Source organism: Patiria miniata, unplaced genomic scaffold (assembly GCF_015706575.1).
Source record: "Patiria miniata isolate m_02_andy unplaced genomic scaffold, ASM1570657v1 HiC_scaffold_7, whole genome shotgun sequence".
In the NCBI taxonomy this organism is placed as follows: Eukaryota; Metazoa; Echinodermata; class Asteroidea; order Valvatida; family Asterinidae; genus Patiria; species Patiria miniata.
The window spans coordinates 25,623,740-25,647,230 of NW_024037074.1; the positions used below are offsets into that span (position 1 = coordinate 25,623,740).

The following is a 23,491-nucleotide window of genomic DNA, read 5'->3' on the forward strand; positions in this document are numbered from 1 at the left end:
GTTTTGGATTTTAGGGAAATTTTGGGGTAAAATGACGATACAAATGACAAAACCCTCCCTTCGCCGAATCACAAAACAAACTACTAATTTGAATTTCCAACGGTGCTTCTTAAGAAGCACCATTGGAAAGGCCTTCTTTCGTTGATTTCTTCAAAATGACAGCTTGCCAGTAAGAATAATTTCACAGGGAGTTTAGTCCCCTTACTATCTTTCAGCCAAGTATGTGTTTCAACAATAAATACGCCAGTTACTTTTTGGATAGCTGCAAATGATGGACTCTGGCTCTAAAAGAAGACTGCTTCAGGTTGCAGAAGTCATTTTCGAATGATACAAACACTTATTAGTTATAGGACCAGAAAGAAATAGAAGCCTGTATAAAAACTACACAGTCGGCAAAAAAAAGAAGTGAGAGTTATATTTTCATATTGTGAATCATTGTGATTGAGACAGGCATTTGAATTGAAATGCATTTGAATATTTCTGGGTCTCACAGTTGAAAAGAAAGCTTCAAATGTTAGCTAAGTGCATTTAGTTTTCAGCCATTAACTTCGCTGTACTAGCTTTCTGTATCCCAGGTTTCGTTACCCGTGGAGCTACACATGGTTACACATGTAATTCTGTATACATGTTTGTTTACTGGTCAGGCTTTGACCTCGGCCTAATGTTACATGACCTGACACACTACAGCTTGTCAATATCTTTTCAGCGTTTGTAACCTAGTCTGAGCGTGCCTGAGTAAATTTGACCCATCCACCATTTTCTTCTTCTAAATTCTGCTCGTGAACCTACGATGTACATTCTGTACCAGGCCAAACTGTTTGATCCTGAACTCGTTTCAACCATCAGAACCAAGGACTAATAATACTGTGTGTGTCATTTAGGATGTTCAGTGAACCACTACACAGGCCACTAAACCTTAACTGTGCACGCTGAAATAGGAGCCGCCAGCAGAACACAACCTGAAAACTATCTACAACAGGGGTCATTCAATAAATTTGGGGCCAAATTTTTTTTTGCGTCCATGTTTTTTACATTTGATATAAGATTTTGTAAAGTCAGGACATGTTCTTTAGTGCCTTCTGTCTCAAAGAGTAATTATGCAAAGCAAAGTACCTACCAAACAAAATTTTAAAAATACTTTGAAGTTAATTTGAATGCTACTGGTACTTGCATGGCAAATTACACAAAACCTAAATCTGTTTTCCAGAGAGGGGGAACAAAGCGTTCACGCTTCCTGCATGCTGTGGGCCTCTTTTGTTCACAGGTCCACAAAGATAGTAACCGTCATGTTAGAGCACACTTTTGGACCAGAAGTTTATGGAATGACTGACGTGTATAATCACATGGGATTTTAACTGGTATCTGATTTTGCTAAGAGGCAAAAGTCTCTGTGCAAAATATGTGAACTACTTGTATCTTTGCTGAACTGCTTAAATTGGGCTCTGTACTGTGCCTTGATGATGTTAACAGCTGTAATAAATGTGACAATTGTCGTGAAAGAGCAAATAGAAATTTCAAATTTTGACCATAATTCACAAAGTTAAGTCTGAGGCGGAGTTATCAACTCTACTTAGTCCATCTTGTTCATGAAAAAAAGGACAAATATTTTTAAGCTTGAGTCTGGCATTTTTGACATGTGATAATTTGGAAATTTATTGAGTTGTCTTTTTTTTTCATGCATTTTTCTCCACCTGTGTTTGTGTAATTTCAGACACCAACATGGAAAAAGATGTCAGTCAATTGACAGTCGTGTCTGCTTGAAGTACCATCCTGATTCAACCCAGCTACCTCTACCTCATTTCCTTTGGAAGGGAAAAAAGCTACAGAAATATCACAATGAGCAAAGGCAAGATGGACAAAAGCCTATCAACTCCAGGGTAGGTATAAACCTGAACTCCTTCTATGTACAATGGGGCACTGCATTGCTTTTCCTTGTAAAACTCGGAGCGCCCGCAACAACTGTGCTTGAAATCTGGAAATCTTATTTGCATATTCCAGGAAGCAGTTGGATATGTCCTGGTTGTGAATACATTTTGCTCTGCTGTCACAGACTGTTCAACCTGAATTAACCCTAACTCCCTAGGAATCTTTGCTAGGATGTAACCTCAATCCTGCAAAGTCCTCCAACTGCCTCCATAAAAAATAGCATACAGCCTCAATCCTGCAAAATCCTCCATTATTTCTTGAATGTTGTCCTTGGAGGGGTGACCACTGCCTCAGTCCTGCAAAATCCCCCAGCAATCATTGTCAATATGTTGAGGCAGAGCCAGTGACATCCTGGAGCAGTGCGGAGGATTTCAGGTATAATATAGGCTTAAATTTATGTGTGACTGAGCATAAACAACACAAGGCCCGGCCTAAGACCTTGACACAGTGCATCCTCCAAAATCAGCCACACACTTTTGCCCTGTAGCCTCAATCCTGCAAAATCCTCCATTTTGCAAAGAGGATTTTGGAGGATTTGGGAAGGTTTTATTGTAAACCCTCACCGGCTTCAATTCCCGCTTTGAAGGATTGTGAATCATTACTTCACAACAGTGTTGAATCCAAGCAAAAAGTTCTGGGGGTCAGGAGAGTACAGAAGAAATTGTGGCAAAGTTCTTGCTCAAGGACGTACAAATCTCATTTGGAGGATGTAAACAGCTGTGACAGACCATAATTTGAAATAGTAATGGCGGAAAAAGAAGGAATTCAATTTTGATGAATCCCGCTACTCTTGCTCATTATTGCAAGAGATGTTGAGTAATCGTTTTCATCTGTATTATTAACCCTAACCCACAATCCTAGGAAATCCTCCAGGGGGTTTTGGTGGATTTTTTGGAGGATTGAGGCTGAATGGAAAATTTTTATTTTTAAGTTTGGAGTACGCATTGTGTCGAGTTCGTAGGCTGTATCCTGCATTGTTTATGTTCAGCCATGCATAATTTAGCCCTGCATTATGCTTGATATCATCCGCACTGCTTCTGAATGTCATCGGCACTGCCTCAACCCATTACAGTAATTGTTGGAGGCTTTTGAAGGATTGAGGCAATGGTCACACCTCCACTGAACAAATTAAAAAAATAACGGATGATTTTGGAGGATTGAGGCTTAATCAAATTTTCACATGGTGGCAATTTGAAGATTTTGCAGGATTGAGGATGGTTCCTAGCCAAAAGGGCTAATAAAAAAAAAGATTATTTGCTGGCAAAGTGTTGAAAGAAAAGAGAGAAAAAATTGAGCAAGTAGTTGCAAGGACTTCAAAATCCATCACCAATATTATTTAGTAATTTTAGCATATTTGTTTGTCTCTGTTTTCAGATCACGTATTGGGACCTTGCTGTATTCCCTGGAGAAGCTCAACAGCTCCAGCTCCGATGATATCGAGCAGATGCGCTACACAACAGCCAAGATATTAAATTGCACTAAAGATCAAGGTACGGGCACAGTTTGAACATCAGCTGGGGTAACGAGAGCTGGGCATTACGGCTTCAGGACACACAGTAACATGTTGGTATAGACGGGCACAGTTGGTAAAGAGATCTTGGATGTTTCACACGCAAAATGTCTGCCGTTTTTCGAAACAGTGTTGGCAAAAGTGAGAAGTATTGTACTTTTGTGCTGCAGTGCTTCAAAATAGCAAACAAAGTTCAAACCTACCGGTAGACAAATGGCTACAATGAAATCAAGTATTGTATATTTCAAGTTTTTAACAGTAAGAAGTGCATTGTTTGCTTTTGCTTCCAGAACCAGTGCGGAAACAAATCATGTCAAAAACAACAAATGGCTTGGAGATACTGTTTTCTACGCTAGAGGTGAGCCCATGTTTCCATGATGCCCATGGATACAAACCCCCCAACAATGTCTTCTGGTACTGGCTAGTTACCAATGCTAGAATCTTGTGACGCAAGCACAGAAAAAAAGGGGGTCAACTATTTTGATGATGTCACACTGTTGTTAAAAGCTTTGATTAGTTTTAGTAGTACTTTCAAAAATTGAATTTGATGCTTGTCAACAAAGAGGCTTTGCAGTAATGGGGAGCCCATGATACACACTTAATTTGCATTCATAAATATTCATATTAGTTGTTCCCCCATTATCGGTCATCATGACAAATGAGGCAAGTGCCATTCAGGTTCTGTTTGGATTAGTACATATATACCAGTCATGTTATTTATTGACAGAGTAAAATCTGTTGGTTTCTTACATTGTATGGATGTCCTGAGGCTTAAAGGTAGAGTCTATCATTTGCAGCTATCTAAGAAGTAACTGACTAAATAATTGTTGAAAGCACACTTGGTTTAAAGATAGTAATGGCACTAAACTCCCTGTGAAATGATTCCTTCTGGCATGCTGTCATTTTGAAGACAACAAAAAAGAAGGTCACTTCCAAAGATGCGTCTAAAGATGCATTTTTGGAAATTTCCGTTAGTAGTTCATTTTTAATTTGGCAAAGCCGTGAATGGGTGCGCACAAGCGTTGACACAACGCACGCACACGCTCGGTTGCTGTAATTCGTCGGTTTCGGTGCGTGGCATTGCGTTAGCTCCAATTGGCTGAATGAGAACGTGTCCCGGACACTGATTTCAGACGCAATTCAAAACATGACTCGGTAACTTTTGAATTGAAATTGAGATCCTTAAATATTTTCTCGGAATATACAGCATTCACCGAGCTAAAAGTTAATCAGGTTAGTTGTTAAGCACCTGTCTTTAGATTTTGAACGCTTTTGTTCCTTCACACGTAAAAAATGCACAAATGACAAATGATGTACTCTTCCTTTAACCCTAACCTCCCCAACTCCATCAAAATCCATCCCGCATTTTGGTGTTTTTTGGGGGACTTGGTCCTGCAGGCCTTGTTTGATCAAATATTTATAGAGTATGATGGTCTTGGGCCTGGAGGCCTGAAGCAAAGCATGCATTGGCAGCAGTGTGATTGATGGATTGTGGCGGACTTGGTCCAGTAAAAGACAGTAGGGAGTTAGGGTTAAGGACAGGAAGCAAAGTATTAATGTTGATAACTGCTTTTTTTTTCCAGAGTTCCACTGATAACCATGTGTCTTTCCACGTTGTGTCAACACTGGTGGAGTTGCTGTACACGGGTAAGCGAGCGTCGGTCTTTGTCAGTCATGGAGCAACACAAGTCCTGCTGGCTGCTCTAGCAACAGCATCCCGCGCACAACCGGTTTCAGAAGAACTCATGGTGACACTGCATCACGTCCTGAGTAAAATAGGCCCTAAAGGTTGGTATCTCACGATCCTTGCAGTCCAGGACCAATTTCATAAAGTTGCTCAGGTCAGAAATTAGTGGTGGGATGAAAATCCAGATTTTCAAAAATTTGGTATGAATTCAACTACTATTTTTCCAACGCTACAGCTCTGAAGTGTACCAAGGTCCAGTGGTCACTGAATCATGCAAACTACCAATCATCGTGCATGCAGCACCTCACTTGTCACTTTTTGTTGACATGACTGTGAGCTGAATTGGAGATTCTGGTGAAATCGGATAACCGTTATTCGGTTGTAAAAAAATTAGCATAACCGGATTTTGAAATTTCTGATTTCTCCCACCACTATCACAAATTTACTAAGCGCAGAAAATATTGACAGAGGGAAAAAAAAACAGGGCACCGGGCAACATTTTGTGTGTTTGTCTATTGCTGACGACTGGTTCCCATTGTTGTTTTTTTTGCTGAGCATGCACATTTGCTAAGAAACATTTCTGCTCCACAGCAGTTGCTATTAATGAACATTTTCCCGGAGTACATCCAGGACAAATGCAAAGCTTCTTCCAGACAAAACGAATACTTCTACTCACAACTTGATATCAATTGAAACGGGACCTTACACGTTTTTCTAATTCTCACATCCATTTTTTTCACTTTTGGAACATTTCAGATAGAAAATTTGGTGTGAAAGCTCGTCTGAGCGGTGCCCTGGCTATCACGTTTGGCCTCGTCCGCACCAACACTGCAAACTTCGAGATCTTGCAACCAACACTACAGGTGCTCAAGATATATGCAACAAATTGTGAGTTTACTACGTGTAGATTGTTATTCAGTCCATTCTCAACCAGCTTACATCCGCCTTTTATATTCAGGCAATGCCTCAAACATGAACATTCCTGTTCCGTTAAAAAGGTTTCTCTCGGACAATTGGCTTGTTCGTGATGATGTTCCCTTATAAATCTGAACCTTGGTGCATAGATAAATGAGCCATCCGCAGTTTCGCTTGTGAAAGCTTTTACTTAGATATGCATGGCTTAATTTTCCCACATGTGCACATCTGTTGTTTTTACGCTTTTCCCAGTGGGAAGTTCACATGTTCCTGATTTTTTAGCATTCTTAGTGGAATTTTGTTTTAGGTATTCCAAGTTTAGAGACTGAAAGTTAACTAAGGGAATAAATGTGTGCTCGAGAGGTTTTAATCACTCTGTTTAAGACTGCCTAGAGTCTGGATGCTGATAATTACCCGAGCCAGAGGCGAGGGTAGTTATCAGCACCCAGACTCTAAGCAGTCTAAAACAGAGTGATTAATACCGACCGAGCACATATTTATTCCCATTCATAAATACCTTTTCGGTAAAAAAAAATCAAGAAATTCGTTCAAAAAATCCCGATTTTGATCAACAAGTTCACTCCAGCTTTTTGAAACATCCCTCTAGCAAAATAATGGAGTGTTCAGCGGGCGAGTAAGATGTAAACAACCCCTTTATGGAGATTGACGCGCGCGTAGCACGTTCTGCGCGATGTCGCGCAGAACGCACCTGGGGCGTTGCGTTTTAAATTTAGAACTATAAAATTCTGACTAACTGGTTGTGCACACATCTTTGTGTTGCGCATGCCTACGTGAGGATTGTGAACGTTCAACCAATGAAACGGTAAGAGGCACTGGATTTTTAGGAGTCCACATTTTATGTGACACTGGAAAAGTGTTTAAGACCAGCTAGCCATGTCTTTATCATCTGTTTAAGACCGGCCACGTGACGGGCTCTCGACCAATAGGAATAGCTAAACTGTCTGAGGTATTTATGAATAATGATTCAACAGTACTGAAACAACAAGGTGCATAAGAGAGTTTAGTTCACTGTCACTGTTGTTCTCTGTGGTTGGATTGTCACTCTGCTAGGGGTGTGCATTTATGGGTAGTATGGGAACCAGGTTCTTGATTGATAAAACCATGAGTACCTGGGTACCTGTTAAAGAATTCAACCCCAAACTTTGAACCTCTGAAGTTGCTGATTAGATTGTTCATAAAGGTCTGCACGATAATACTACCACATCGGTGCGTCAGTACAGCACGTTGCAAGTGTTGTACAGTGAGCATAGCTTTACAGTGTAAACTGCAACTTTCGCGAGCATCATAAATGTGAAATATGTTTTGGTTTTCCATGTAGCCTGGTTTTCATTTAGAAAATTCCACACAAATGGCATTCAGAACCCTTCTGTTTCATTTTCTGAGAAGTTACTAAGTAATTTGTAAAGTTGGTTATGGGTACCCATCCCATAATCTGGAACCGGTTCCTGACATCAACGACCGGGCACTCGGGTACCCGGTTCCAATGCACAGCCCTACACTCTGCAGGATTGTATAATATCACCCTGATCACCTTGTAACTATTACATTGTCACTAATTAAACCCCCCCCCCCCAAAAAAAAAAAACAAGAAAAAAAAATAAGAATGCTGTGTCAGTCTTTCAAAGAAGTTGGCAAATTGTTCAGATTCTGACACATTTGTAGACATCAAATTAGGTTTTGCCCTTCACCGACGTTTAAACACTGTATACTCAGTGTGTTACCTCCCAAGTGAAAGTTGGAAAAAATCACTCAGGTGGGACTCGAACCCACGACCTCCTGCTTTCTAGTGCAGATGTCTTACCACTCGACCACCCAGCTAACGGGATCGATTGGCCGGTTCGAATCTGATGTACATAGCAGCGGGTACCGCATAAACTATTATAATATGGAATTTTGCGTCGGGGTGATATAAATCAAATTAGGTTTTACCCTTCACCGACGTTTATATCACCCCGACGCAAACTTCCATATTATAATAGTTTATGTGGTACCCGCTGCTATGTACATCAGATTCGAACCGGCCAATCGATCCCGTTAGCTCAGTGGTCGAGTGGTAAGACATCTGCACTAGAAAGCAGGAGGTCGTGGGTTTGAGTCCCACCTGAGTGATTTTTTCCAACTTTCACTCGGGAGGTAACACACTGAGTATACAGTGTTTAAACGTCGGTGAAGGGCAAAACCTAATTTGATTTATATCACCCCGACACAAAATTCCATATTATAACATTTGTAGACAAACATGCGTGTAATTAGTCATTGAGTGAAACTTAGTGTTGTGGATAATGTTAAGTGGGACTTCAAGTTATTTTAAACTGTTTCAGGGGCTCTAGGTGTTATTCAGCGTGATATTTTGAGGAGACTTAGTTATCTATGTAACATGGACATTACATCATTTTGATTAATATTTCAATTGTTTGCACCAATTATACCCAAACATTAGGCATCACAGTAAAATTACAGTGCAGCTTGAGTAAATCTGTACCAATGTCACCCGTTTTTGAAATTTCTCCCAATGCTATCTTGGATATTTTCTTCCAGCTGTTAACGCATCCTATTTGGGGAAATCCGGAGCTGTTAACTGCATGTTTAGGATTCTCTCAGTGTGTGGTCGCAAGCACAACACTACCCTTCGCCTTGCGTTGGACATCCTGTGCCAGCTTGTCAAATCAAGTAAGTCACTTTGCTAACCGTTTTATCTTAACCTGGAAAACCATAAAATGTGTATGTTTTGACTTTCTAATAAATACATTTAGCTACACTAAAGGTCCACCACTGTATAATGATTGGATTCTATCGATATTAACAACAGAAGACCTTCCGTTATATATTGGTTTGTGCCTTTCGCCGATGAACAACAGTGACGTTAGTTACAGTGTTTATAAAAATATGTCGGTGAAGGGCAAAACCCAATATAAAATTGTATACAACACAAGAATAAATGCCAGTCATCTGATTGGTGGATCGTTGATCACGTGTCATTGAATTATTCGTCCCAATACATTCCGGTGCACCGTTTCATTACTGCCGGTGGTGGCGCTTTATTCTGAATCTCCTTCACAGAATGTCAAATTGGCGCATGATACGCAAGAATCTCTGTTTGTTTTCCAAAAAAATATTGGAACTCTATGTAAATGCTGATGCTGCTAACACAAAGCAGCGAATAAGATTTGCTGCCAAACTATGAGATGAATTTGAATATGGTAGTCCTGAACTTGTCGATAACAGTTTTTTAAATACATAACTTCAGATATGAAAGTTTTGAACTTTGTTGTGGAAAAGTTTTAAACCGAGATAAATGAAATATGCTGGCTAGTTCTTAACTTGTCAAACAGTTTTGAATAAATCGAATATTGGAAGAGACCACCAGTTATTGCTATCTGAAAAAGTAGAACATTGATGTGAGTACCAGTTAACAAGCTAACCAATCAGATGACAAGGATTTAGTCAGGTGTTATATAAAACAAGTAAGGAATGTTTCACATTCGTGCAATGGAAAGAATAATTTCATTCGGTGACAGATGAAATGTTCCATTCCACTCGGCTTCGCCTCGTGGAATGGAACATTTCATCCGTCACCTCATGAAATTAATCCTACCATTGCACTCACAAACATTCATTTTTATGCCCCGCGGCGAAGCCGAAGGGGCATACTGTTTCCGCCTTGTCCTTCCGTGGGTGGGTGGGTGGGTGGGTGGGTGGGTGGGTGTGTGGGTGTGTGTGTGGGTGGGTGGGTGGGTGTGTGTGTCCGGACAAATCTTGTCAGCGCGATAACTTGAGAAATACTTTACATGTGAACTTCAAATTTGGTTTGTGGATTGTTCTTGGTAATCCTAAGAAGCCTTTTGCATTTGGGGCCGAAAGGTCTAGGGTCAAGGTCACAGTGGCTGAAACAATAGAAATTTTGTCAGCGCGATAACTTGAGAAATACTTTACATATGAACTTCAAATTTGGTTTGTGGATTGTCCTTGGCAATTCTAAGAAGCCTTTTGCATTTGGGGCCAAAAGGTCAAGGGTCAAGGTCACAGTGGCTGAAACAATAGAAATTTTGTCAGCGCGATAACTTGAGAAATACTTTACATATGAACTTCAAATTTGGTTTGTGGATTGTCCTTGGCAATTCTAAGAAGCCTTTTGCATTTGGGGCCAAAAGGTCAAGGGTCAAGGTCACAGTTGCTGAAACAATAGAAATTTTGTCAGCGCGATAACTTGAGAAATACTTTACATATGAACTTCAAATTTGGTTTGTGGATTGTCCTTGGTAATCCTAAGAAGCCTTTTGCATTTGGGGCCGAAAGGTCAAGGGTCAAGGTCACAGTGGCTGAAACAATAGAAATTTTGTCAGCGCGATAACTTGAGAAATACTGTACATATGAACTTCAAATTTGGTTTGTGGATTGTCCTTGGCAATTCTAAGAAGCCTTTTGCATTTGGGGCCAAAAGGTCAAGGGTCAAGGTCACAGTGGCTGAAACAATAGAAATTTTGTCAGCGCGATAACTTGAGAAATACTTTACATATGAACTTCAAATTTGGTTTGTGGATTGTCCTTGGCAATTCTAAGAAGCCTTTTGCACTTGGGGCCAAAAGGTCAAGGGTCAAGGTCACAGTGGCAAAAACAAAAGAAATTTTGTCAGCGTGATAACTTGAGATATACTTTACATATGAATTTCAAATTTGGTTTGTGGATTGTCCTTGGCAATCCTAAGAAGCCTATCGCATTGGGGGTCGAAAGGTCAAGGGTCAAGGTCACAGTGGCTAAAACAATAGAAATCTTGTATTTATTCTGAGATCATAGGGATTAGGGATTAATTCATATAAAACCTACAGAAGACACTGATGCTGTCAATGAAAGTTCCATTTGACCAAGGTACATGTAAGTTGATGTTAGAGTGGTGTTATGTCATAGAAACAGTCACGGTTGCGGGGCATTTGTGTTTGTAAACACACCTGACTTGTTTGTATATTATTTGGTACAGTGGCGTTCTGTACATGAATTGCATCAAAGACTTGACTTATTTTGAGACCTTTGTTTTCCATATTTCGCAGAGAGTAATGCCGCCAGGGCGGTCGGTCAGGGTGGTGTCACCATGCTCCTTACCATGATGTGTGATTGGCAACGCAACGATGCTCGGAATAGACATGTCAAGATACGCAAGGCCATCCTCAACACTCTCAAGAACATCACTGTACTCAGTAAGCACAACTTGACTGGGTGGATTTCCTTACAAGAAACTTGCATCTGCTAAATCCAACACTGTGCAGTATTACTAAACGTTCTCCTTTCTACACAGGCAGAATTGAGACATCAATCAATATTTGGAACCTATAATTCTAAATCCTTCAAAATCATTTGAAGTCAGGTACATGTATTTGATTTTGGCAGTTTTAAGCTACTTATATTAGTTATCCCACGAGCGCGAGTAGAACACGGAATAATGCAGTACGTCTGTGTCTCGCATAACACGAGGCCGAATAGCGAATTTATCTTCAAGCAAACTTGACGCACAGTAAAGATGGAACACGCAGGAGGTACACAAACATTTCAGCGGTTATCCCATTATACTTGCGTGCAGAAGGAACGGCGCGCGTATCTTGGAATAGCCACTCGGACTTTTGAGTAAGAAAATTGTTACCAAGATCGTGGTTAAAGGAACCGATCTGGGCATGAACATGTGTCCGTGCGATCGGCCATCCTATATCCTTAATCGTCCTAAGATATAACATTATGAAAAGTCCGTGAATAGTACAGGGTATTTCTAAAACGTCTAATTGTGTCCATAATGTCCATAATGACTTATAATTTTTTTTTTAAATGAACAGAAACTTTAGTACAGTGTGGGAAGAAACGATTGAAATGCTGACCTACGAAATCACGCACAGTGCGCGTGCAGTGTGCCTGTGTATTGTGACCTTCACGCAGTGCCCGGATGTACAGCTTTCCCTTGCAATTGGACCGACTCGCGCTGTCCGCACTGGACTTTTCGTCTTATGAAAATTGACCTGGTCACTTTTCCAGGGCAAAAGTTGGCCGGTAAAAGTAACCACTGGATTCAAGAAAAGTAACCAAAAGGAAACCTTTCTGTGCTGTTTGCACTGGATTAAGAATAGCAATAGTACCCATCGTCTCAGTTAGCTTTCCCAATAAATATCCTTTACGAACATGGCTTAAAAGGAAAATACAACATTTGCAAACATCAAAAAATAAAACTACCAAATCATTTTGAAATACCTTGCTGGACTGTTAGTGAATGACAGTGTAAAGCATCCTGTAAAATCATGGCACCTGGTATACTGTCATTTTCAAGAAAAGTGGTATTTTTGTATCAATTTCCAATGCTTATTGGCCGATCAGCGTTGGAAAAAACTGGCTTTTTTCAAATACTGGCCCCAATTGACCATCGCACTTGTTTGCAATCGATTACAAACCTATGAACGGGTAGGAGCCAGCTAGACTAGTTCCCTGACCTTACAATTCCCCAATGTATGTAAACTGCTCTGTTTCTTCTTATATGGAGTCAGGGAACCAGACTACAGGAAAATGATTGTTTTTCTTGGTTTTTATAGCATTTTCAAACCCAAAACCTCAAAAAAGTCAGTGTAACTATATTTGCTATATATTTCCAACCCACCAATTCCATCCATTTCTGAAAATTACAGCAAAAGCAAATGATGTACATGTATATTCCCTTTAAGTAAGCTAATGTATGATAACACAGTCCAGTGGACTGTTTCCATGATGAACATGGTGACTTTTGATTGACTTCATTTAGACTAGGAACGGAGAAGAATTGTGAATTTCTTGATGGGTGTGATTCAAGTATTTGTTTTTTTACCTTCTTCCTGTACAGAGTCTGGAAAGAAAGCCTTCATTGATTCCAATGGCATCAAGGTTCTGTATGACATCGCTCAGGAAAACACTGCTAGCCACTGTAAGTTCATAAAGGATGGGGTGGTCACTTGACCCATTAAAATGCAGAAAGCAGCTTAAAAGTCAGAATACTGACGCACAGCTATTGAGAACATTCCGAGTGGATTCTATTCAGAAACTGTAGATGGCCCTCCTTTGGACTACCTATGTGAGCTGCAAATGTGGGGTAGCGTAAAACATCTCACATTTCCCCTCATGGTCATAACAAACTGGTTAATAGCAGCATGTAGACTGGTATTGGACTCTGTCATATTGATATTGAGATAATAGTTACCTTTCAGAGTCTATTGATTAAGCAGGACGTAGCTTGCGAGGTCGTCACAACCTCTTCATTCAACGTTGTGGCTAAATCCCTCCGCTCACGAGACCATCTTTGGGGCGGTCACGTGAGAGCAGATAGTCATAGATGGTGGGCAGGTCGTATCCCGCGTCCCTGTTGGGTGTTTGGTTCTGGGTCTTGATCTCTATGGCCTCCCGGATCTTTCTGCTCCAGAAGCGTTCCTCTCGTGCTATGACTTGTACATTGGCCAAGGTGATGTTATGTTTCTGGTCAACTAACTGTTCACCCACAGTTATGAGGGGGTTTGGATCTTGTGTGCTCCTTGAATCTGGTCCCCAGAGATCTGCAGGGCAGTTAAATTTGTAAACGACACCGCATTTGTTGCCTTCGATCCCAGTGGTCTCCCCCAACTCTCCCTTTCTTACCACTGAGGGGGTACTTGTGCACAGAGCCAAGAGCACCATTACTGACATATTCCCCTCATTCAGGTGCATACATGTACTTGTGGATGTCATGCACACAGACGCTTCAGGTTTGTACGCATCACATTTGCTGTGCAGTCTTCAGTGTACTTCGAGAAAAAAAGAGAACAACTTGTTGGCATTATGTCACATATCACCATGTCCATGATTTGTTTCTTAAAGTGAGTTGAATTTATGAAGTCATTTGACCATCAGTGTGTCTCTTGTTTCTTTGCAGGTAAGGAATTGGATTCACTTGTCAATCTAATTAGCGTCATTCTACGTAAGTGCTCCCCTCGTAACCGTCTTCCAGTCACAACCATCAAGTCTTGCGTCCCCTTCAGCCTGCCGGCCAGCACGGTGGGACTGTTGGCCACCAGACCAGAAAGAGAAGGTAGAAGATTTTGTTTCATTTCAGGATAGGAAATCGCATTGAATTCGGTGAATGTTTGGCAAGGCTCTTGTTCATGGCTGAAATATTTCAACATTCAGCCGACCCTTTACAAAGGCTGACGTTTCGCGTGCGACTGGCCTGCTTGGCAAGTGATCATCTCATGAACGATCAAATCTTGAACACACAAACATTCAGACAGGTTTGTTAATGTTGTAAATGGAGGATGTCTAACTTTTTTGCAACAGCTCCCACTGGTTGTGTACACGTTTTCTAATTGAGGACGTCCTCGATCTGACTCCTGTCCTCAATTACATTACAGGGTCTATTGTCCCTATTGTACTCACTGCTCCTTAAGGAACCATGTGTATGTACACACATCTTACAAACACCTTCAATCATGGACCCCCTATTGATCTGGTACACGGTACCCTGTGGAGACATGTGCACAATAGGGAACAAAAGATTGTATACGTCTCCACAGGGTTATCACGAAATAGATATATGGATTTTACTCAAAAACTAGGAATTTCCGAGGTGTGTTGATCCGTCGCAAATTGAAGTATTTATCATTTAAATCATCATACACAAACAAAACACACTATACTCATTAATTTGGGATTGTGCGAGCTGCAGCAACCAATACTTTTAATTAGCTTACACTGTTTCATCGACTTCTCAAATACACATCATTATTACTGATAACTTTGCACGATATACATCGAGATATATATCAACATATTAAGTATTAATCACAAACTGTGAATTCGACCCATTGCTTTTGGTGATCGCCAGATATGAAAAACCACAAACCTTTTTGGAAAAAGTGGAAACGTATGCCCTGACCTATGCTGACCACCGCTCTCAGGCTAGCTAAGCAATGATAATGGGAGGTTCTTAAAACAACGTATTTTAAGATAGAATTACTTTAGCCATTACAATAGCATATAATTAAATAAATAACGTGTGTTGCGTTGCTGCTAGCAAGCGTGAAGTGACGCGTTTCTCCGCTAGCATCACATACCACTACCTATTCAAAATTCCCGCTCTGACCATCGAACCATACAATCATTAGCATATCAATGATAAATTCGATGCATTCTAATTCATTCTGGACTCAACCGAATACATCAACTTTTTATGTAAGGGATATTAAGTCCGAAATTTCAGCCGAGGAAATTAATTCTGGTTTAAATAGGAGCATTTTGAAAGTACACTTTCAAACTCGAACACTTTAGTATACGAGAACAGAGAAATGATTCCACAAGGATACAAATTCCAGTATTGTGTGTCCCTCTTGTGTTTATACTCTTAACTTTTTGTAAGACCTCCCATATGTTTTGTACACACACATCAAAAGTGGACCTTCGGTCAATCGATATCATTGATACAACTGTCCTCTATTGTTCAAAGTTCATGATTAGAATGTGTATACGTGTACACATACACATACTCCTTTTGTCTTTGTACATTGGACAAGTTCGCGCAAGAACTATGGTTGGCCAATGTTTAATCATAGTTCGACTAAAGTTAGCCCGAATTCTGTCTAGTCGACGGTGGTTGGCTACGCTAGTCGACTATTTGGAACCAATCTACTGGGGTTGGTTGCATCGCTGGTAACCAATAGCAGCGCGCATTCATAATGTACAGCAGGGAGCCAGGACCCAGAAGTTTTGCGATGACATTTTGACCAGCGTTTTTGACTAGAGATGTTCGCACGTTGCTTTTAGTGCGCAGGCGTAAGGTATGTCACAAATCAACCACTAGTCGACTAATGGTCCTTGCCCGAACTTTCTCTATAGTGGTGATATATGGTTGATGCAGTGGATAGTTACCAGTCTTGGAAAAATGTATTGAATAAACTTTCTTGGTACTGATCAAGTATTAGTGCTTGTAATGCTCATACAGACATGGTTGATTGTTTGCAAAATACAACTGGAGAGCAGGTTTAAAATACAAGAGCTGTTTTTTGTTCAAATGTGGGTTTCATTTAAGCATTGGGGAAAACTTGGAAATAGATTTGAAATGTGTGTATTTTGGGTCCATTTTGTCCTAGGTGATGATGTCATTGATGACAGTGATGATCAAGATGATGACATCAGTAGCAGTGATGAACAGAAGGACAATGAACAGGTATGTGCAAATAATCTTATAATCTTACTGATTCAATAACTAAACATGGTCTGATTTTTCTGGTTGATGTCTCATTCAAAAGTGAATAACGTTTGTATTTCTAGAAAAATAGCAATTTAGGAAAAGAAACTATTTATTCGGGATGAAACTCGAAAATAGCACGGGGATATATCTTTAATTTCCTTTAATAAACCAGTGAGTTTTTAAAAGTACACAGTTTTATTTTATCATTTGTCTGTGTAGTGATTGCCCCAAAGGTTGTTGGGCATCTCTGTTATGTATGCCTAGCGCCCTCATGCGGCCACATGTGGGCAGGTTTTGTGGGAAACAAGTACAGAGCTGCATAATTTCTAATGCAGAAACATGTATGTGTAATTGTGTATATATGCACACAAGCAGTGATACAAGAAATGTGGATCTGGTGCACGGTACCCTGTGGAGACATGTGAATAATAGGGAACAAAAGATTGTATACGTCTCCACAGGGCAATTTCTATAGATGAGTACGTCTCCACAAAGTTATCATGAAATAGATATATGGATTTTACTCAAAATCTAGGAATTTCCAAGGTATATTGATTTGTCGTAAATTTAAGTATTTTCATGGGATATTAAGCTTGAATTTAGCCCAGGAAATTAATTCTGGTTAACATAGGAGCATTTTGAAACTACACTTTCAAACTCTAAAATGTTAGTACACGAGAACAAGGAAATGACTCCACAAGGATACAAATTCCAGTATGGTTGTTCACGTGTTCATTTGTGTTCAAGCATTTGTATTATTAGAAAAAAAACCCAGACTGAATGGAAATGTTTATAAATTACAATGAATAGTTTAGTAATAAATTAATGACTCCTTATAGTGGTTGGTAAAGTAGAATTTCCTAGCCCTCAACTGCAAATTTTTTTTCTCAAACTTTCATACTGACATTTTAACAATTTTTGTATGCCTGTTTTGTGTTCCTGTACTACACACTCTTGAAAATCTATGACTGTATGATGTGTACTGAAGATAAAACACTTGATGTTTTACATAATCATTAACCCTCCTGCTATCTAAACAGTCACAGACAGTCAAAAAAATCAATCCTCTTCCCCTGCCATGCCTTTTACACAGGCTAGTCACCAACAGTCAGATCATATTTCAAGCAAGCACTATGACTAGTCAAATTCAGTCAACAGACAAAAACCGGCAAGTGGTAGGCACAGCTGGTTTATCAATCACCTACAGTCAAAGCACAGCTGTATCAAGTTTCATAAACAGTCACAGCCAGTCAATCCTGCTTCATGTAGGCTGGGAGCTCTTAACTGTTGAAAACGGTCACTTGATTGATTTTGACTGAAAGGACAACTCGGTACAGAAAGTATGTTTTCTTAGAAAGGTTAAGTAACTTTTGTTTGGTTTTGTTTAAATTGTCATAATATTTGTTTTTCTGTATAAAACAGCATGCTATGCCCATCGCTTGTCCCTAGTATTTGATACAGGAGAGCTGTTTTCATTTTTTAGCGACTAGCGACACGTGGGCACTCCAAGGATGACTACTAGGGACTTTAATTGGGTGCAGTAGTCCCAATAGCCTTGGGCATGTATTTATGAACTCAAAAACCAATTCACAGTACATGTATGTGGGAAGAAATCATTGGGGTGTGAGCTGTCCTTGAAATTCCCTGGGGATAAAGAAAATTGCAGAGCAAGTTTCAATACACTGAAGAAGATCCGATTCTGGCAAATGGCCAGTTACTGGAAGCTATTTGAAAACTGTCTACTTTGAAAAAGAAGAATTCCATCTGCAATAGCCCCTGGACAATTTCTGTTTGTTTGTTTGATTGTTTTTCTTCTGTTGTAATAACCCCTAGAGACTCTTAAAGGGCTAATGACCTGGACGGTTACATAATCTGGTGATTATAGATGAGAATTCCTGTCTAGGAAGAGGTCTAGACATCTGAAGAAAAAAAATGATTTAAACCTTTGTGACTCGCAACTATTCCTATTCCTGTCTAGATTTAGGTGAGCTCGTTACATGTGAACATCTGACACCCACGTGTTCTATGGAGAAAGAGACTTGTTTTGGGTGTGAAATATCAAAAATGTTTCTGTGATATATTTAGAGTTGTTGACTGCTGTGATATATTTCACAGTTGTTGACTGCTGTGATTTGGGACATGGCGATTCTTTATTCCCTAGGGACACATAACACCAAATGGGAAATTCTTTGCTTAATTAAGGACTTCTATCCTTAAGCAAAATCCTGCAAATTCGTGGAGTTTGAAGGGTTAAGATTAACCCTCCTATGTAAACATACCGTGTACATGTACATTCTGTGCCAAGTAGTCCTTTCAGTCAAAATCAAACAAGTGACTGTTTTCAACAGTTAAGAATTCCCATCCCACATAAAGCAGGATTGACTGGCTGGCACTGTTTGCTTTGACTCCGGGTGAGTTTAAAACAGCTGTGCCCACAACTTGCCTGCTTTGTCTGTTGACCCAGTTTGACTAGTCACAGTGTGTGCTTGACATGTGATCTGACTGCTGGTGACTAGCCTTTGTGAATTTTGACTGTCTGTGACTGTTTAAATAGCAGGATAGCATAACATCAATTGAAATTAGCCAGAAACCGTACTTGGTCAAGTAGTTCAGACATCTGTAATAGTAACCATGAGGTGGTTGGTTCGAGTCCAGCCTGACAAGCTTATACAGAATGTTTCTACCCAGTAGATATAACAGAATGTGGGCAAGCAAGCTTTCATGCATGAACATGAATAACGGCTGTTTCTTTGGATCAATATACAGACAGGTTGCAAGTTAAAATTTAGTCCTATTCATTTTGGTGAAACTGTTCTTGAAGATGAGTCCAGGTCATTTCCTTGTTTATGGAGAGAAATCTCCAAGAGTGTCATGCCGTGGCTCATAACAACATGAAATATGATTGGTTGTTAATGTCCGGGCATTATGTCATTCCCCATTTCAGCAGTCAAATTTCTTTTAAAGCTATAGTCCATCATTTGTAATTTGTGCATTTTGTTCGTTTGAAGCAACAAAAGGGTTCAAATTCTAATGAAGGATGCTGAACAACTAATCTGATGAAGTTTCAGCTAAGCTTCAGCTGTACATTCCGAGAAAAACAGCATTCTAAGATCTCAATTTCAAATCAAAAGTTACTGAATCATATTTTGAATTGTTTTGAATTGCAGCTATACGCGACGTAGCGCACTGATCCGACGAATTATAACAACCGCGTGCGCGTGTGCGTCGTTCCAATTTGTGCGCACTGCGCTGAATAACAAAACGAACTACTAATTTAAATTTTCCTACGGTGCTTCTTAAGAATCACCGTTGGAAATGCCTTCTTTCGTTGATTACTTCAAAATGACAGCTTCCCAGAAGGAATAATTTCACAGGGAGTTTAGTTCCCTTACTATCTTTCAACCAAGTTTGTTTTTCAACAATAATTACGCCAGTTACTTTTCGGATGGCTGCAAATGATGGACTATAGCTTTAAACAAAAAAAGCCAGATCGTTTGATGCTGGATAAAGCAATCGCTTGGTCATTTACAGTCTTGAATTGACATCCTGTGTGAACGATTCTACTTAAAAAGAATTTGTGTGGGCGCTAAGCCCCTTAGAGTCCTTGAGTCACAACAGATAAGAACCAAAGCTTTTAACAGGAGTCAGGAATAGTCAAAAATAGTTGCTGAGTGAACGATAAATGCTTTAACCCTATTGAAGCATGTCCCAGTGCTCCGAAATCCTCACAGGGCTGATAACTGCAAAGTGGACATGGGCCTCCTGTGCTTTCATGACTTAATGTTTTGCCCTGCCCAAGTCAGAACGGCGATTGCACGCAACAAACATTACTGGGAATTCAACATTTGTTTTTACCCTAATTTTTAGAAATGGATAGATATTGGGGGTCAGTGTTTTATAGCAAATATTGTTGCGCTGACTTGTTTGAAGTTTTGTGTTCGTACATGAAGATGCTGGAAAACCAAGAAAAACAATCATGTTGTATAGACTGGTTCCTTGACCCACTTAATGTTATAGACATGATAGACGGAGAATTGTAAGGTCAGGGAACCAGTCTAGCTGGCTTGTAGCCATTCATAGGTTGTGTAATCTGTTACAAACAAAATGCGGACTAACTAAATATGGCAAATTGGGAGCAGTATCGGTATTTGAAGAAAAAAATCCCCAGTTTTTTCCAACGCTGGTCGGCCGACCAGTGTTGGAAATTGATACAAAACCAGTTTTTTCCAACGCTGGTCGGCCGACCAGTGTTGGAAATTGATACAAAACCAGTTTTTTCCAATGCTGGTCGGCCAACCAGCGTTGGAAATTGATAGAAAAATACCACTTTTCTTGAAAATGACAGCACACCAGGTACCATGATTTTACAGAATGCTTAAGACTGTCATTCACTGACAGTCCAGTAAGGTATTTCATAATAATTTGGTAGTTTTGTTTTTTGATGTTTGCAAATGTTGTATTTTCCCTTTAAATCCAAAACGCAGACTTTTGTTATGCAGAATTTGACAGATCTCTTTACCCAAGTGGGAAATGTAGACAAAGGAGGTCACTGACACGTGATATGACCTGTCTGGTGGATAATTGAGTGGAAAAACAACATCAGATAAAACTGTCTGTGGCATATCATGCTATTTATGGTTGTTTCTGCGCAGATTTTTGCTTCTTACCATTTGAATTCCCTGAGAGTCCCCTTTTTACCAGTGAAGTTTAACCTCTGTAAACAAGAACATCAATCACAGCCATTCCATGTAAGGGTCATCACCAAACTCAAAAATTGAAGTGAAAGGAATAAATTTTTGTCAGTTATATTTGATAAGAGGAATATTGAAACCATCTAAATCTCAAAAGATTTTTTAAAATAAATCATTTGAATTAAAATTTCAGCCTCCTGAACATGGATGAATTTTGTGGGCGAAACGGAGGGTCAGGGGTATAAATCACAAACTGAGGAAGTAATTGAAGCTCATTCATAAGATTGTGCTTTATCTGCATACATTTGGTAGCTATTCCAGTCTATTTGATAAAACATTGAAAATTTTTCGAAATGTCTTCAGTATTTTCCCACTATTTCATCGTGAAAACACCCTCAAAAATATGTCACGCGAGTCACAAAAAAGGACTTTTTTTCAGTTTACTTAATAACTAGAGAGGGATTCAGCTAGTGTTTGATATTTGTAAATGAAATAGTGGTGGTCTATCAATAAAAGTATGAATATTCTTATTTGCTCTACATTCCTTGTAGAAAAAACTATCTCAAGAATGTCACGCGAGTCACACATGATGTATGTCACGCGAGTCACCAGGGGTGGATCCAGGAATTTTCGCAGGGGTGGGGGGTTTCATCAGCCAAAAAATTTGAAAATGTACACACGTTTTTTTCTCTGGACACTCGCTTCCGTAAAATAAAAAACTGGGGGGGGGGGGGGGGGGGGTGGGGGCTGGTACCAATTTCAACCGGGGGCGCTGTTCAAATTTGACGATTATTAACACATTACAGAATGGTGTACCGTGTTTTGAACAGGCGGACATTAGACCAGTATAATGTTTTTGGGGGTGTCACGCGGGAGGGGGGGGGGGGGGTTCGACTTATTCTTCAGGAATTTGTTAGAGAATTTTTTTTTTTGACAGAGCTGGGGGGGGGGGTTGACCCCCCCAAAAAAACCTCTGGATCCGCGCCTGGTCACAAGCCAGGAATGTTTTATTTACATGTAATACGAAGAAACAATGCCATAGGCCCTATTAAATTATAGAATTCGAATTAAGTCTTTAAAAGCATTAGTTATGTAACAAGAAATTGAATCAGTTTTTTACAAATGTATATACAGTCGAGTCTCGTTAATACAAACTCGTTCGGACCTAGCCAAATTGTTTGTTATATCAGAATTTTGTACTAAGAGGAACATCAGTCCCATTCATTGTGCACATAAATGCACAGTCGGGACTAAGGCTTTATGTTTGTTATAACCAGAATTTTGTATTAACAGAGTTTGTACAAACGAGATTCGACTGTACTGTATACATTCCGTTACAAGTGCATCATTAATTGCAGCTCGATCTTACCATTTAAGGAAACTGTGACTCTACATGACCAAGAATTACAACTGTTTTCCTGAAATAATCACCCGTGGATTGATGACATCACTTCGTAACTAAAATTCCAAAACATTTTTTTCTCTCTATGTCATTGTTAAGGATATTGTGTTTAAACCAGATTTCCACCCCCAACATTTGCCAAAGTAAAGGGATAAATAGCAGTTTTCACACTCTTTCATAAGGTATTCACAGGTAAATCATTTTTATTAATATAATATTATGATTTGATTCGTTATACTAAAATTACAGTTATAATGTGAAAGTGAAAAGCTACTGTGTCACGCGAGTCACGCATTTGTGTCACGCGAGTCACATTTTCTTCAGGCCATTTCTTACAACAAGGGATATTTGGCACAATACAACTTATGCATGTATTGGGTGAGGGTATTAAGTTCTAAGTTCTGTAAGAATAATTTTTAGAACACTGGTAGATCCATAGGAAAAGCTATTTGAATCAAGGGATGTCAAAAATCCCTTTTTCTATCCTGTCATGCGAGTCACGTCAAAGAAACCGTGATACATGAAAAAATAGCGATTTTAAAGTAATCATATAAAGACTAAACCATAAATTCACAATGCCCTGACTCAAATACATGCTAATTTGAGTTGAATAAATGCCAGGTTAACAACAGTAATGCATTAAAACTTTACATTTTGTTCAAATGTCACGCGAGTCACCATGGAATGGCTGATCAGAATAATAGATTTGAAGTGTTTTGAAGCAGACTTGCACTCAAATGGGCACAAACAAAATGTATGAAGATATCCAGAACCGAGCCTTGAATTTATCTACATAATACAATGCCAAGAATGTCCCAGGTGCCACAGTGGCAAACAAATTGCGATCATTGCAATAAAAAACAAAACATTAGAAATCTGGTGGAAACCATGCCTCAAAATTGGCTATTACATCAAAAACACTCTTGACTATTGATCTTTTCATTTGTGTCACGGTTAAAATTTGGTGTTTGTGTCATGAGTTTTGGGAGAGGGCAGTATTTATAGGTGGACATGGAGTGTATCATTTGTAAACTGTACATTCTTTCGTTTGAAGCAACAAAAGTGCTCAAAATCTCAAGAAGGATGCTTAACAACTAACCTGATGAAGTTTTAGCTCTGTGAA

The 23,491-nt window shown here is 39.6% G+C and overlaps 1 protein-coding gene across 1 annotated transcript in view; it reads left to right on the forward strand.

Annotated features, from left to right (window-relative positions):
• The window catches only part of LOC119745443 (cytosolic carboxypeptidase 1-like), a 41,462-nt gene that overhangs the window by 1,036 nt on the left and 16,935 nt on the right, over positions 1-23,491 (forward strand). Inside the window, exons 2-11 of the mRNA XM_038221792.1 lie at positions 1,712-1,877; positions 3,301-3,416; positions 3,727-3,794; positions 5,020-5,224; positions 5,880-6,011; positions 8,598-8,729; positions 11,105-11,251; positions 12,907-12,987; positions 13,966-14,121; positions 16,175-16,251. Of these exons, the coding sequence (XP_038077720.1) occupies positions 1,837-1,877; positions 3,301-3,416; positions 3,727-3,794; positions 5,020-5,224; positions 5,880-6,011; positions 8,598-8,729; positions 11,105-11,251; positions 12,907-12,987; positions 13,966-14,121; positions 16,175-16,251 (1,155 nt within the window). The 5' untranslated portion in view covers positions 1,712-1,836. The remainder of the gene's footprint in view (positions 1-1,711; positions 1,878-3,300; positions 3,417-3,726; positions 3,795-5,019; positions 5,225-5,879; positions 6,012-8,597; positions 8,730-11,104; positions 11,252-12,906; positions 12,988-13,965; positions 14,122-16,174; positions 16,252-23,491) is intronic.